The 16,238-nt window shown below is 30.6% G+C and overlaps 1 protein-coding gene and 1 long non-coding RNA gene across 7 annotated transcripts; one reads left to right on the forward strand and one right to left on the reverse strand.

Moving 5' to 3' along the window:
- Nucleotides 1–3,270: 3,270 nt before the first annotated feature.
- Nucleotides 3,271–5,874, reverse strand: LOC106381352. Of its 6 annotated transcripts, none has more exons than XR_007338166.1 (8): nt 5,283–5,874; nt 5,007–5,196; nt 4,863–4,912; nt 4,581–4,762; nt 4,444–4,491; nt 4,186–4,310; nt 3,970–4,101; nt 3,271–3,602 (listed from the first exon to the last, which is right to left on the reverse strand). It is a non-coding gene; the product is annotated as an uncharacterized LOC106381352 (long non-coding RNA). The 6 variants fall into 6 exon arrangements; XR_007338165.1 differs by having other exon boundaries at nt 4,863–4,927; XR_007338168.1 differs by having other exon boundaries at nt 5,086–5,874.
- A 137-nt stretch (nt 5,875–6,011) lies between these two features.
- Nucleotides 6,012–8,528, forward strand: LOC111203959 (ran-binding protein M homolog). The gene is made up of 5 exons (XM_048776003.1): nt 6,012–7,149; nt 7,525–7,695; nt 7,786–7,872; nt 7,979–8,024; nt 8,111–8,528. The coding sequence occupies exons 1-5, from the start codon at nt 6,845–6,847 to the stop codon at nt 8,390–8,392; spliced, it is 891 nt and encodes a 296-aa protein (XP_048631960.1). The 5' UTR covers nt 6,012–6,844; the 3' UTR covers nt 8,393–8,528.
- Nucleotides 8,529–16,238: the final 7,710 nt, after the last annotated feature.

Below are 16,238 nucleotides of genomic sequence, written 5' to 3' on the forward strand. Positions count from 1 at the left end.
GTTACACTTCTGACATATCTTATCTGCTGACATGTTTGGTTGTTGTGTAAATGGAACTCTGGTAGGGACTGTCTCCAAGTATATCAAGGGTCCTCTCTTTCCTACTGTCGCTTAACATAGCCAGAACGAGAAGTATGCTCCTCTTATTCTTTCCTTTCTTTTTGTTGAATTATCCTCCCAGCTCCTTGCATGTGAGGTTCATTGTTATGCTCTGGGGTTTTGTTCTGAATGTTGGCAGGGTTACTGTCAACTTTGGGCAGGAGAAGTTTGCTTTTGATCTTAAGGTAAGATACGATTGGCTACTATTTCTTAGCTTTTGAGTAATTCGAGCAAATTATTTACACTTCCCACATTTCAAAGGAAGTCAAGTGTATGAAACTGATATTTCAACTTCACTACCATTGATAAATCCATAAATAATACAAGATGCAAGCTCTTGCAGAAGGTCAACCATAACAATAAGCTTAGCCACTCCATAATCTTTCTTTAAGAGCAACTGCAACTGGTTTGTTTATCATCATAGGTAACCTGCTCATACTTTCCTCATTTAATATCAGATAAGGAACTCCACTCAATTCAACACTAACAGCTGTAGAAGTGATTTGAGGTTCATTAGGTGAGAATTCAGATTACCAAGGGGCGACGAACATTGGGAGATAGGTCAGCTCAGAAGGGAGAAGATATCCAGAATGTGTTGCCCAGAGCTTCCACTGCATGGCGTCTAGAACATGCATTTTTGAAACCAGTCTTTTGAATTTTCCATGAAATCTCTGAGTCCTTCCATCGCTCTTGTGACATTCTCCAGTGATCAGTTGTTGAGGCTCCTTGCTAGATAAATATCGAGTAATGCTTGAGGAACTTGGTCGAGAGGTCGCGAAACTGTCAATATAATTCTCCAAGAGTCTCGCAAACCATGTCAGGTCCGCTGAATATTTTTTCAAAAAACGTCTAAATGATTTAATATTAGTCAAACTTAAAAAAGAAATTTAATATTTTAGAAATTTGAGACACTCATATCCGCCTACCATTAACAATTTAACGATGCTCTAATACAATATTAATTATTGACATTGTAATGGAAAAGATAAACCATTTTAATAAAAAAAAAATTTGCCAACTATAGAGACAATTATTAACGTCTAATAAAAAAAATTTACAAGGAAAAAAGACTAAGGTATTAACTGACTGCAAATACTTGATAGAGATGATAAAGGAACCTTAGACATGGCCGACTTTCTCGACGTAGTTGAAGAATATTCAAGAACTGAAGAGATGATATCATGATTTCAAAATATCCAATATTTTTCGGGCCCTAATGAGATCGATGATTTTTAGCTAGAGTTGCTTGATCTTTTTATATGATTCTTTGTTTTGTGTTTATTATATTTCGTTGTAGTTAACGAAACCACTTCAGATTTGAGTATTAAAATAACTAGAGGGTTTTTCCGGGCTACGCCCGGATTTTTCCCTATAATATTATTAAATTGATTTAAACTTGCGTTTTTAGTATTGAGTAGGGTTTTTTCTGGTGAGATTGTATTGTAATTCTTTTTATATATACAGAGTAATGCATCTCTTTTAAAAGGATGGTTATGGCTGAAGTTATTGATTCAACTGTTATTATATAATTTTGGTAAGTGGTGCTATGAGGTTTGTATATCTGAATTATTAGTTTTTATCTTATTACTATATAAATTATTCTGTTGAACTTGTATTAATTTGCATATATTTTTTGTATATTAAGAAGTTTTTATGTAATACCAAATATCCTTCGATATTATAAAATATGTTTACAACTTATGAAATAAAAAATGAGTTTGATAACTAACAAAGAACATTAGCTTGAGCGATGGTCTCCAGAACAACTTAATGATCGTAACAAAAAAAAGAAACATAAAAGAAAAAGTGATCAGTATACTATGTAAAAGCAATATGGCTATAACTGAGTTTTAATAATTTGTTTGAATATTTTTTTCATGTCTATTTTGATCTTATATATGGTATGATATAAGAAACATTAAATTGTAGCTCCGATAACATATATAGGTACTCGTAGCTAGTGATGAAGAGAATTGTAATTTTCCTGCAGTAGTAAACTTGAAATTAATTCTCTAAACTATATTTGCGAAGTGATTTTGCCACATGTTTTCTCTACAATCAATTTCACAAAACAAATATGACATGACTAATGAAATTGATGACATGGCTTCCAGGAAAATATGACATATATAATTTCATTTAATGTTGATTTATATTTTTGGCAAACTTATTAGAATATGGTAATAATTCATATATTATATTTAATATTGATATTTATTTTTGGCAAACTTTTTTAAAATATGGTAATAGCTCATACATCATCTATAAAATAAATATATTCATATAAAACATTTCAAATTTCAAAATATTATTATTTTTGTAATACTAAAGCTTTCAAAATTTCTACAATTTTTTAAAAATTAAATAATATCTAATCGTAAGATCATTAGTTTTTTATATACCTACAATCATGCAATGTTATATCATTTTTATTAGTTTTATACAAATTGATTGTCACATGTCATTTTACAATCAATTTCACAAAACAAATATGACATGCCTACTAAAATTGATGACATGGCTTGCGGCAAAATATGACATGGATAATTTCATTAATGTTGATTTATATTTTGGCAAACTTATTAGAATATGGTAATAATTCATATATTACATTTAATATTGATATTTCTTTTTGGTAATTTTTTTTTAATATGGTAATAGCTCATACATCTCCTATAAAATTAATGTATTCATATATAACATTTCAAATTTCGAAATATTATTATTTTTGTACAATTATACAATTTGTATTACTAAAGCTTTCAAAAATTTCTACAATATTTTAAAAATTTAAATATCTAATCGTAAAAAAATTCTTTATCGCACATGGTGCAGGAAAACACCTAGTAATAAATCAAAATTCAATTTAATAAATAAAATAATAGTAAAATTGCCACAGATTTTAGGTCCTTGCAGTTTAGTAGTTGTATTAATAATAAATTAAATAAGGATCAGTGCCTTTATATATTGTTGGGATGATGCTTGTGACGATAAGAACATGAAATCTTCTATCTCTCTTGGCTTGTAAGGATCTAAAGTCTGCGGCTTGGTTGTAAGTAGCTTATATTATTTGATAATTTATTGGTCAATGGTAATCACAAAATCATATATTAATGTCTTTCCTCTCCTAAACTCTGAACTATTTACGTTTCATGTCATAGATATCAAATATACAATAGAACCTGTTTCTGAAGACATAAATAATAAACTGAGCAATGTAATTCTGATGAAGCAGAGTGATAAAACAGTAAACATGATTTTTAGCTGCTAATCATGCAAAGTAGATAAAATGTTTCAAGGAAAAAAAACACTGAAAAGCAAAAAAACTGAAAGGAAATCATAAGTCAATACTTAAACTGAAAAAAGACTTAAACATCATTGAAGCATGCAATAAGTGAGAAGATGAATGGGAGCTCTACTTCTCACATCTTGGGCGCTTAGCTTTCGCTGGCCCATCACTTGCAGAGTTCCTCTTACTCTCCTCATCTGCAGAATCTCCACGCCTGTTCGAAGGTTCACACACTTCATTTCCAAGAAAATAATATAACTGCAGACGTAATCTTTTTAAATTATCATATAATTTGACAATAATCTCTTCCAAGAAAATAATATAATTTCCTCAACGTTACATGTTTATTTATTTATCTATACTAAGCTTTCTTAACTACCCAACAACTTCAACTAATGTAAATAGAGATCCATACTTGCTTTTAGCTGCATTAGTGTGGAAGGAGAGGTTTTATGTTAAAATAAAAGTTAAAGATCGAGAGATAGTAAGATGGAGAATCAAAGTTGGTCAGATTGGTGCATTCATCCAACTAAAAGACAGACGAAACAATGATTGCAAGTGAAACTACTCTAGATGTTTACCTTTGGTATAGATAGTTTCTCATTTAGCTTCTTTTAAACCAGACCACGATGTGTTATCATCCGCTGATTACAAATTCTACAATGACTCCAGCTATCTTCTCCACAAAACACTCTTTCATAATCTGGTATCTGCTGTATAGAAAAGTGTATTGTTATTTCATGAACCTAACTACCCAAAACATCAACGAAAATGACATGAACTTATAGCATTATTACCTCTAACGTACTGACTCTGAGATTGGTTAGTGACGTCTCTTCCTCGAGTTTTTACTGTTTTCTTTATTACCTTGGCGAGCCTTTTCTTTTCAATACTACCATGCTTTGAAGTTCAAGACACGTAGCTTTATGTCAAAGAAACAAATACATTTTAACTAATGATCAGTCATGGATGAGTCTTTTGATACAGGAAGTCAAAACACTCTAAGCATTTGGAAAAAAAAGGGATCAAATATTTAGGGTGTCAATGAAACTTACCGGCTTGGATAATCATATGAGCATCACCCATCTTATACTCAAGTGCTCCTGTTTAAAAAAAAAATAACATAAAAACGTGAGGAGAGAAATAGCTCCGACCAAACTCATCGATCCATTATTAATCACATTTGAATCACCTAAATTACACTGTCAGCAACAATAACATCAACCGAACCACTTCGGATTGAAGTATCCGCACGACTAAGGGCTTGTTCGCGCCAATTAGGCTGTGATAGAAGTATATTTTCTGTATTTATACAGATTACCCTAGCAAGTGGCGAGTCAATAGAATGCTCAGCATGTACAAACACACAGGTCCCTGTACGCGAAGATACATTTTTTAAGAAAAGTCAGACCTTTTGAATCCAATATCGTTCAGTAAAGAACATAGTCATAGAGTTGAAGAAATAAACAATAACCCCTTGTTTCTATGCTTAATGCTTCAGCCCGTGTTGTTTTCTTCAAGACCCTACAACACCCAAATCTGAGACCAGTAATATCTCTACATTAACAAAGGACACATTTTTTTTTTTTTTGAAGTAGTATAACTAAGAGATGTCTACCCTGGGAAGGCCACCAACTACTATTGCTGCATCGAGAGCAAAAGATCCGGTAAAGTATAATGTGACATCTAGGAGAAACCTGGAGGTAAAAGGAATGAATCAATCTCTTCTGGTGTCAATGGTCGACATCCTCTGTTTCTTAGCTCTCATCTGTTAACCGTGAATCTTGGGCTCTTCCTTGCCAAATCACCTGAGACAAAATGAACAACAGGAAATCAGATACGATCTGCCATTAGTAACCTAAACACAAAGCAAGGTTAGGTGAATGACATAGACCCTTTTGAATAATCAAACAATACATAACAACGTAAGATCAATATTTCCTCTTCGGACATCCATCTCCTTTCAAAGAAACCCACATTCAGATAAGAGAAGAAAGAGGAAAACAAAGACATAAACAGAGAGATGCAGCTGCATATATCTCCGAGCTTAAGACATGTGACGGTAGTCACGGGGAAAGGATTGAGAGAGTTCATAAAAAAGAAGGTAGGGTTCTAGAAGATTCTCGTATCAGATGATGTTTTAATCTCTGCTCTTCTTCACTTTTCTTCTCCGGTTCGTCTTCGTTCTCTCCACCGTTGATACTATCGACGGCGATCCCTCTCCTTGAATGTCATAATTGCAGACGTTTCTCAAAATCATCAATTGAGAGGAGGAGTTAGACCGTGAGCGTTCACACAGCTAAGAAGAAGAAGAGTCAGCCACGATAATAAATTAATAACTTTCATTGGAGATTTGGTATTGATGAGGTGGGCTTCATATTGGCACTGGATATTATTAATGGCCCAAACGCCTGGCCCGATTTTATATTAGTTGACTTAAAACTTCGTATGACGTAGCATAATAATGCTCTCTGATTGGCTGAATATATTAACTGACGTGGATAGGTTTAGAGGGGAGGATATCCACCTTTTAGTATAGTATAGATTTATTGTTGTATAAAAAAAGGGTATTCACATCAGTAAGTTTTTTTTTTCATATTGTTTCTAACGTATAAAATAAAAATACAAACTAGGAGAGAACGTGTTTTTTTTTTTTAAAAGCTTTTAAATGATTTAATATTTGTAAAACTTAAAAAGAAAATATTAATATTTTAGAAAATTTTGAGAAACTCGTATTCTTCTACTGATAGAGACATAGAGTGCACTAGGTGACTGTTGGACGTGTCGAATCCATACACCGCAGGGATATTTCACTATGGGTTGTAGGGTTATATTCTGTATAAAAGAACCGGTGTGTTATGAAGGGATATGGAGGTAATATTGTGTAATTTCGTGTGTATGTGCTCAAATTTCTCTATAATAAAACTGAAAATTTTTAACAAAATTTTAGATATTTGAATAAAAAAATCTTGAGTATAGAATAAGTGAGTCTAAGAGCATTTACATCTATAATTTGCTTTTGTTTTTCATATTGTGTCTAATTTATAAAATAAAATAAAAACTAGGAGAGAAGATATTAGATATTATTTTTTCAAAAAACTTCTAAATGATTTAATATTAGTAAAAAAAATTTAAAAAAGAAAAAAATAATATTTTAGAATTTAATTTGAGAAATTCGTATCCGTCTACCATTAACAATTTAACGATGCTCTAAATACAATATTAATTACCATTAATTAATAAAAATAAAAAGAAGTTTTTGCCAGCGATATAGACAATTATTAGGAACGTCTAATAAAATATCAAGCGATTTATCGAGAGGTTTAAGACTCAAAGGAAGATTATTTGCGGCAAAATTGGGTTATACGCAGTCGTTTTAAAGAAAACGGTACCCATACTTTGTTGCCTCCAATTCAAGCTTTCTCTCTTGGATATTTTCTTATTTTCCCGGCGAAAATGGCGAATTATTTCTCGGAGGTTTCTGGAAAAAGAGGAACGCCGGAGGAAGAGGAAGCAAGATATCCGAGGGCGATGGATAAGATCAACTTCGAAGATCCTTTCACCGATCTCTCAGATGACCATCTCACTGTCAAGTACACATACGGTGGCAGTTCTTCTAGCATGGAGGGCATGGTTCAGCCCCGAGTTCAGGCGCCGATCAATTGCATCGCTTACTACTTCGAGATTCTTGTGACTAACGCTGGGTCTGAGGGGCGAATCGCTACTGGTTTCTCCACGGCGAGTTGGATTGACAGTCGAGGGTAATGCTATCTTCGCCCCCCTTTCTTTGAAAGATGTCTCCTGATTAAGGTGAAACTAGGTCTAGATGACGTGATTCGCTAAAGAAGAGATTTAAGCAACTTTGATGTAGATTCAGTGAAATTGTGCGTTTGGATGTTGATTTTGGTAGATTGTTTGTAACGATTCAGTGAACTTGAGCAAATTTGTTTCTTGGACGAGGTCATGATGTACTTTTCTCTCCTCAAAGAGAGCAAAAACTGTTTCTTGTTTCTTCGTGGATCCCTTGTAACCAAATGGTTTCTTTGTTGCTGTTTTGGGTATATCACAAATGTTTGGCTTTGTTTTTGTGAAATTGGACTTCAATGGCTTTCTTTCATTTATACTTCTTATTGTAGATCATCGGAGTTCAATAAATGCTATTATCATGGTGACACTGGCCTCATTCACTGTCTCCAAGGAAAGGGTTTGACTGTAACGGCTGCCAACAAAACTACTACAAGCACGTATACAACCGGTGATATAGTGGGTTGCGGTATAGACTATGTTTCACAGGAATTTTTTTTCACGTGAGTAACCAACCTAGTCTCAAAATAGAGATCCTATCCATTTCAAGTTTTCTTATTTGCTGACATCTTCCATTACTTATTTGATGATAGCAAAAATGGATCTCTGGTAGGGACAAGCCCCAAGGTCTTCAAGCGTGTTCTGTACCCAACAGTGGCTCTACATAGCAACAACGAGGAGTATGTCTCTTCTTTTCTCTTTTGTGCATTGACTGATAATTGCCTTTTCTATGTTTTACTAATCTTCTCTGTGCTTTTCTTTTTGTTCTCAATGAAATCTTGGCAGAGTCACTGTGAATTTCGAACCCCAAACGTTTCTTTTTGATCTTGTGGTAAGATCCTCAATTTCCATATATGTGTCCGCATATGTTTCTCTGATACAGTTTTGACCACTTATTATGAATGACACTTGTTTTAGGGATACAAAACATTTATCAAGGGAAAGCTCAGCGTGGAGATTGAGAAGATATCTATCTCTCCAAGCGTAATTCTAGACCTGGTGAAGAGCTACTTGGCTCAGTATGGGTATCAGAATACCCTCCATGCCCTCGGCGGTCCAGACAACACTGACTCTTCGGATTCAGAGAACCACTCTTCGGATTCAGATCCAGATCCAGACAACCACCCTCCACATCCGCCTTCTGGTCTTGAGGTAGTTCTCAGACAGCTTAGGGCTTCCTCTTACTTCTGCCGTCATTGAATCCGTTCTGCCTTCACCAGTTGCTTATAGCCTAACCATATCGGCATCTTTTTGAACAAACACTCAAAAACGTTCCACGGTTCCTTTCAGACTTTTTCGTCGTTTGATTTCTTTTAGAAAAATTATTTTCTTTTTCTTTTTTGGCTATCGTGGATAAAAGAAAATATTTGATTTCGTAACAATAGGGGGAAAAACTTCAAATGTCTTTTTCAATCTCGCAAACAATATTGATACATCTATTCTTCTCTATCAAAAGTGGAGTACACAACATATTTCATGTGTGTTTTTGTAAGTTGGCCATCTTATAGAAATCTAAAATTAGTTGCATAATTTGTTATAATAAATCTATAAAATACACGTTAACATTATTATCATTAATTAAACATATTTAATAGAGGAATCAAGACCCTCTCAGACTTTGGTTTAGTTCCAATTTCTATACATTTGTTATTTTTCATATACATAACACAAACATATGGTTTGAATCATTTATGAACCACAACAAAAAATCTTCTCATCCCACCACCAATATCATTATATTTTCGTGAACTGTTTGATAATTTTTTTTGAAGTTCATGATGATAAAGAATATTGAAGTTCCCTTCTCCCCGTCGTGAAAAAGAATCTTGCAGTTCAAGCAGATATTGATCTCACTATTATTGTCAAACCACCTGTAAACGTTGAAACTTCAAAAAATGTGAAATCAAAATATTATATTAGGAAATATAATTTTTTAAAACAATAACTATAAATTGTTAATATAATACGTGCTTATTTGCCAAATGACCAAAAGAATCAGAAATCAGATTTGTAGAGAGGAGAAAGAGATAGGAAGAGAAAGTAGAAGAGAGTTGGTGTTTTTTGGATAGTTAGTGAATTTGTTTTTTTTTTCTGTTATTAGGCCTAATTTCCCATATGGTATTCCAAAAATCAGTCAACTGGCATTTGAGTAAATTTGTAAAAACAAATACACGAAAACATGAATAACAAGATATTTTAAATATTTAACAATTTTCTTTTCATAACTAATTTTACAGAAAATCCTAATCTAAATTTATCCCATTCAAATATTTCTAATATACTTTAAAACTGATAAATATAATATATTTTGATCTTTTAAAAATAAACTAGATTTTGACCCGAGCTTAGAAAATGCAGATTTATTTTTGAAATTACATTATTAATAATGAATTTATATATAAGACAGTGTAGGTTTGGAAGACACAATTATTCGGAACTACGAACCGAACCATCAAACTGAAAAAATCAAAATTGAAAGAAATTTTATAAATAACCGAACATCTCATATATTTGTGGAACCGAAATATCGAAACCGAACTGAGAGACTAATGGGTACTTGAATTTAAAAATATAAATTACATAATTAAAAATATCAAACATATTTAATTTCTAAATAACCAGATATCCTAAAAAGCTATTTAAAAACCTAATGACCCAAAAACATTTACCGAATATATTTTTATTCAAAATATTAAAAATATTTGAATTATCTGATATTTTATCGAAACAATCTGAATTATCCGATATTTAAACTGAAAGACCTAAATTATCTGATATTTTTATCTATAAATCTGTAATTACCGGAAAACTAGAACCGAACCAAAACTAAATTTGATCAGTTTTTTTTTGCATATTTGCTAGTTCTCAACTTTGCTACTGAACCAAACCAAAATAACCCAACTGAAACCAAACCAAATTTTGTAAATAATTGAACAGTTTCTAAACAGTTTCTAAATTTGTAGAACCAAAACACCAAAACTAAAATACCGAACCAAAACCAAACAAAAACCAAAATACCAAACTGAAACGGAATGATGAGAAATAATAGTGTATATACATTTAAATGGTGCCAAAAAGGCATTCAATTTTTACAAATTATTAAACTCCTTTTAGTAGAGGTGCATATATGGTTTTATAAATGAGATAAGATATAAGGAATGTTTTTATATTCGATCTAGACTCACGGTCGAACAGCAAAACCCAGTTGCCGTATATAACTAGGACGGACTTACGTTCTTCGTGTAGTATTCTATCAGAGATTCTACCAACTAATATATTTCCATAAAATTTTGATTTATTGAAAACCTATTGATTACAAATACAATAAGACCCAAATCACCTGTTATTAACCTGTGAACCAACACCGGCTCATACGGAGAAAACCCATAAAATCTTATAATACTTTGAAATAAATTGAATTAAACTTCTCATATACTTTACAATCTATACTATTATTTATGAAGTGGTTTTGCTGAATTGTCACATTCTCAATGATTTTAGCTAATTTTAGTTATTTTGCTTATTTGTCATATTCTTATTAGTTTTTAGATTAAATCATCAATTTATTAATTTAAATAATATAAATATTTGATTTCTAAATAATTTATTAATTTAAATAATATAAATATTTCGAAATTTCTAATTGGAATTATGATTATAATTATTTTAACTTTCACAAGATTTTTATTAGTTTTTAGCTTAAATCATTAATTTATTAATTTTAATAACATAACTATTTCAAACTTTCTAATTGGAATTACAATTATATTTATTTTAAAAAATTAGGACCAATTCTTATTTTCATATGATGTAAGATGTTTTAAGCTTTATAGTTTCAATTTTCTCATTCATTCCAAATTGTCTCGATTATAGTTTTGACATTCATATTTATGTACTTTTGATATTTGTTTTTTATAGTTGGATTTCAATGTTTTTTTTCTTTCTTTGAGTCTGAAATACTAGGAGCAAATCAGTTTTGCTACATGGAATTTGAAATTATGAATTAGGTATTCCATATTACTTAAGTAGTTATTTCACGTGTATGTTTTATTACTGTTTAATCTTTAAGAAAAATATGCTTTGATATTAAATTTAGAGAATTTCCTATGTAATCATGTTATGAACATGTCTGTAATGGTTTAGTTTCAAAAACAGATAAAAATAAATATATTTTTAATGAATAATTAGATTTATCATTATATAACTAACCATAAATTAACTTTAATAATAAAATATCATTATCTATTGTTTCTTTTATTAAAATTAAACTTATAAAATATTAAGATAAGTCAATGTATATATTGATCAAGTAAACCAATGAAATTTGTCATTATCTCAATCTGTTTTAAAAAAAACAAATCTTCAAAATTATCATCGAACTTTAATTTTTATTTATTTTGTTCTTATTTGTATTTTGTGTGTTTTAATTTTTTTTTGGGTAAATTAATTCATGTTTACGGTTTGAAAAATACAAAGTAGATTCAGAGAGACCAAAAGTTCATATTCTTACTTTATTTTATTGTGTGGAATAATTGATATGTAATTATGCTCTTATCGTCTCATCGTTTTATAGCTTTCCTTTGTGTTAAGAAGAACTAGATTGAAATAAAAATCGAAGAGAATTAAAATGATAAGAATATAAAGAATAAGTTATCATGATGTTTAAATCAAAATACATATATTACTAATTATTAGTAAAACGATCATGCCCGCCCATGCGGGCAAAACACCTAGTAGTACATAAAAGAATAAAATATTTATTTTGTTATATAAACTAAACACATTGTGTTTATGTTATGCATTTCAGATTATAAGTTTTGTCATAATCAATACTATTACAATTTTAATGTAGATAAATTATTTCTTTTGTTTAGAAACATACAATGAGTTAGACCTATTGATATGAGAGATAATATCCTATGTTAAATAAATACATGTTATTGTATACTCGCATGACTTTCTTTAACTTTGAATAGTAATAAGGTTAACATATGTATTTTGTCTTCTTTTGGTTCATAGGTGTATCTAAGGAGAGATGTAACTTAACTATTATGCGTTTTGCTTGAGTTAAGAAGAATGATCGATTAGGAAATTAAACATATTAGTAGCGATCGAGTTAATTTATGTGTGGGTCCCATAAATTGTGTTGCTATAATAAAGTTCAGTTATAATGTTTGGTTAGTTATAATAGGTTAGTTTAAGAATGAAATGGTGCAACAATATCTACTATGCTATTGCGTTTGTATTCTATTTTGATACTACTTCATATTATGTATTATGTGCATATTTTGATGTTTGAGTTAGGATTTACATTTCCTTTTAGTGTTTAGTGATTAGTGTTATGAGTTTAGTTTGTGGAAGTTTTGGGTTAACATTGGGGTACGCATTACCTCATTCTTTGCAATCATAGACAGTTCAAAATTTAAACAATATGTACTATGTTATTTCTTTTGTTACTATTATATTATGACATTAATTCATATTATGTACTATGTGCATATGTTTATATTTGGGTTAGAGTTTATATTTTCTTTTAAGGTTTAGTGATTAGTGTTTTGGGTTTAGCTTACACAAGGTTTTGAGTTGATGTTGGGATAAGTATTACCTCATTCTATGCAATCATAGACATTTTAAAATATGAACAATATGTATTATACTATTTAATATGTTCCATTCTATTTATAATGTCTCTTTCTTCAATCCACACTAATTATACTGGTGATCACCACGAGCACCACCACAACTACGGTAATCTCTGTCATAAAAGATTACCCTTTTTATGTACTCACGACTGCTTCATTTTCCATAACCATTACTACCATAGTTTTCACCACCGTTGTTGTAACCATCACCACCGCATCTTCCCTCCATCCGTTGCGGTAACCACCTCTATTCATCCTCCATCACTGAGCATCATTGATTTTTTTATCAATACAATTTTGTTTTTTTAGGTCCACATGTTTTTCACCGTCGACATCATCACTTTCTTTCACCTGCAACTTATTATAAAAAGAGGTACAACCGGATGAAATTTGAAATTTTTTGTTATTGACTTAATAATGTCAAAATCAAAGCAATATTCTTCATTTTGCCTCTAAAATTGGTTATTTAGCAAATTCACCCTAAAATTAAATGCAATTATACATGTAGCTTGTAGTTTTTATTTAATAACATATTTATTTTTGGTAATATAGTAATCGTTTAATAAAGTTTGTATAATAATATTTTATTTTACTCTGAAAAAAAAAATCCAAAACCACCATTCAAGTTTTTGAAAAAGCCAAAATCTACTACAAAATAAAAAAATTAAAAACCAAAATATAAAACATAAAAAATAAAACCAAAAAGTAAAAACTAAATAAACAATCATCACCTTAGTTAAGATAAGATTATGTAAGTTTGGTTAAAATTGGTTTGTTTATAATATGATTTAAAGGTTATTAAAGCACTCCTGTTAAAATAAAAAGTTTATATTGACTTTATATTTGAAAACAAAAAAAAATTGAAATTGAGTTTTCATTAAAAATTATATGTTTTTAAATAGTACTAAAAATTCCTATTTAATAAAATATTTTAAAATTTATAAATTCCGAACTAATATAGCTAAATCGGGCTTTAGAATATAAGCCCAAACTATTTTTGGACCGAACCAAACTGGACTCAAATATTTCAGGGTTTTACGACGCGCCGGATTAGCCCGATTGATATCTTTAATACTCAATAAGTTGATAAACCAGAGTCTCAAATTTAACTGGTTCAAAATATGATGTAAATCGATAAAATATTAAAATATTTTTTTTTAGAAAACTTATGTAAATATATAGTCCCACTAAAATCATAAATTAACAGTCTACACGTATATGAATTTTATATAAATAAAAACAAACCAGAGTATTATTTGTTTTATGTTCATAATGAAATTATATTTATATTTCAATATTTAAATATATTTTTATGACATTTTGTACGTAAAATTATATCTAAAACCATATTTAAATTCTATGAAATATATTTATATTCACCGAAAATATAATAAAAGTCATATAAAATTCATATTTTAAAATTTTAATTAATGTATATAAAATAAAATAAAATATTGTATTTTATTTTATTTTATTTTATATAAATTATATTTTGAAATAAAAAACATTTTTACAGAGTTTTTTCTGTATGTTTATAAATTTTGAGTGGATAATCATTATCCATGACAATTTTGGATGACATTTAGTACAAAAAAGTATATCTAAAACCACATTTAAATTCTATGAAGCATATTTATATTCACCAAAAAATACAATAAATGTCATATAAATTCGTATTTCAAAATTTTAATTAATGTATATGCAATAAAATAAAAAAAAATATTTTCTGTTATAAAAATTATATTTTAAAATAAATAAAATATGAAAAAATTGTAAATTAGTAACTCTGTAAATTAATAAAATATTATAGTCTCAACATGATTAATTTATAGAGTTTTTACTGTGTATTCATAAATTTTGAGTGGATAATCATTATTCATCACAAATTTTTTTCTATCAGGATGAAGGAAAATATTTGATAATCCTAACAATATGACAGTTACATTTGTAAAATTGGTCCTTTGATTTATTTTTAACATATTTTCCCCTTTTCTTTCTCCCAAAAATTAGAAACCCGTTTTAATTCGTGTATTAAAAGCTTTAGCAGACGGAAGAAAAGACTAGGGTTTTACCAAAAAAGGTATGGAGCAAAATAAAATCGATGGATCAACACATGATGATGATAATGATAGATCTCTGTCAATAGAGCATGTTCCCCTCGACCTAATGGGCGAAATTCTCTCAAGACAGCCAGCTAAATCGATTGGGAGGTCTCGCTCTGTCTCTAAGTTATGGTCTTCCATTACCACAACTCAAGGTTTCATCAAGTCATTCGCTGCTAGGTCATCGGAATCATCACAGCCTTGTGCTCTGCTAATCTTCAGCAAACGCGACAAGCTGTTTGTTTTCTCCTCTCCTCAAAAAGAGAGTTATCAATTTAAAATCCCCCGTGATGGTTTCCTTCAGCGCTACGATTCCGTCCACGGCTTGGTTTACTTGGAAACTTCTACGCAGCTCATGATTTGGAATCCAACCATGAAACGCTTCTTCACTTTACCTGAACCTGAAGGCAGCGAGGGCATATACATCACAGGATCTTTGGGATATGATCCCATTGACTGTAAATACAAAGCACTGTGCCATCTTACAGGAGACAAGATTGGGATTCTTACATTGGGATCGCAGGAGTCATGGAGAATACTATCCCAAGGCTTCCCAAGTCATTCTCGACGCATGTCAGATTGTGTGATATGCATTAATGGAGTCATATACTATCAATGTTTTTCTGGTCTTTCTTTGGCTCATGCCATAATGAGCTTTGACGTCAGGTCTGAAAAGTTCCATTTGATAAAATATATGTCCAGGGATGGTTGTTTTTTCGTATCTTATGAGGGAAGACTAGCTTTGATGCTAAGCTCCAATGGCCACTCTGGTATTGAATTGTGGATCTTGGTGAATGCAGAGAATCACGAATGGGTATACAAACACTTTCCTACACCTTTTCTTCGTCAGACATTTTGGGTTTTGAGGGATATGAAGTTGAAAGGTGTTACTGACGAAGGTGAGTTTATCTATGTTTATACAACATTCTCCATTTATACACGTCGTGCGGACGTTATTGACCTAAGTTCTGATGATTGGAGTGAGTTCATAGTTATATATTTTGATCCGAAGAAAAACAGTTCAAGAGTAGTTAATTTTCTAGGAATTTCAATTGGCGATTTAAAGCGACTCCGTGTACTTGGATCCGAACTTATAGAAGGTTTAAGTGTTGTACCAAATCACATTGAGAGTCTCATGTCATTGTAATAATTGGTTTTTCGTTTTGTTTTAGACTGACACTTATGTAATTTTTTTTTTACTATTTTTCCCAACAATGACAGCAACAACCTGATGAGATTCTATTTGAGAAAGAAGTACGTGGCCATTAGTTCCATATTACTTTTTATGTGGTGGGATTATGT

The sequence above is a fragment of the Brassica napus genome, chromosome A3 (assembly GCF_020379485.1).
Source record: "Brassica napus cultivar Da-Ae chromosome A3, Da-Ae, whole genome shotgun sequence".
Taxonomy (NCBI): Eukaryota; Viridiplantae; Streptophyta; class Magnoliopsida; order Brassicales; family Brassicaceae; genus Brassica; species Brassica napus.

What these genes read in the sequence shown, in the direction of transcription:
- LOC111203959 (XM_048776003.1), top strand. Translation starts at nt 6,845, where the DNA reads ATGGCGAATTATTTCTCGGAGGTTTCTGGAAAAAGAGGAACGCCGGAG. An exon ending in TCACAGGAATTTTTTTTCAC is followed by an intron (nt 7,696 to 7,785) that starts GTGAGTAACCAA and finishes ATTTGATGATAG; the next exon opens with CAAAAATGGATCTCTGGTAG. An exon ending in CTACATAGCAACAACGAGGA is followed by an intron (nt 7,873 to 7,978) that starts GTATGTCTCTTC and finishes AAATCTTGGCAG; the next exon opens with AGTCACTGTGAATTTCGAAC.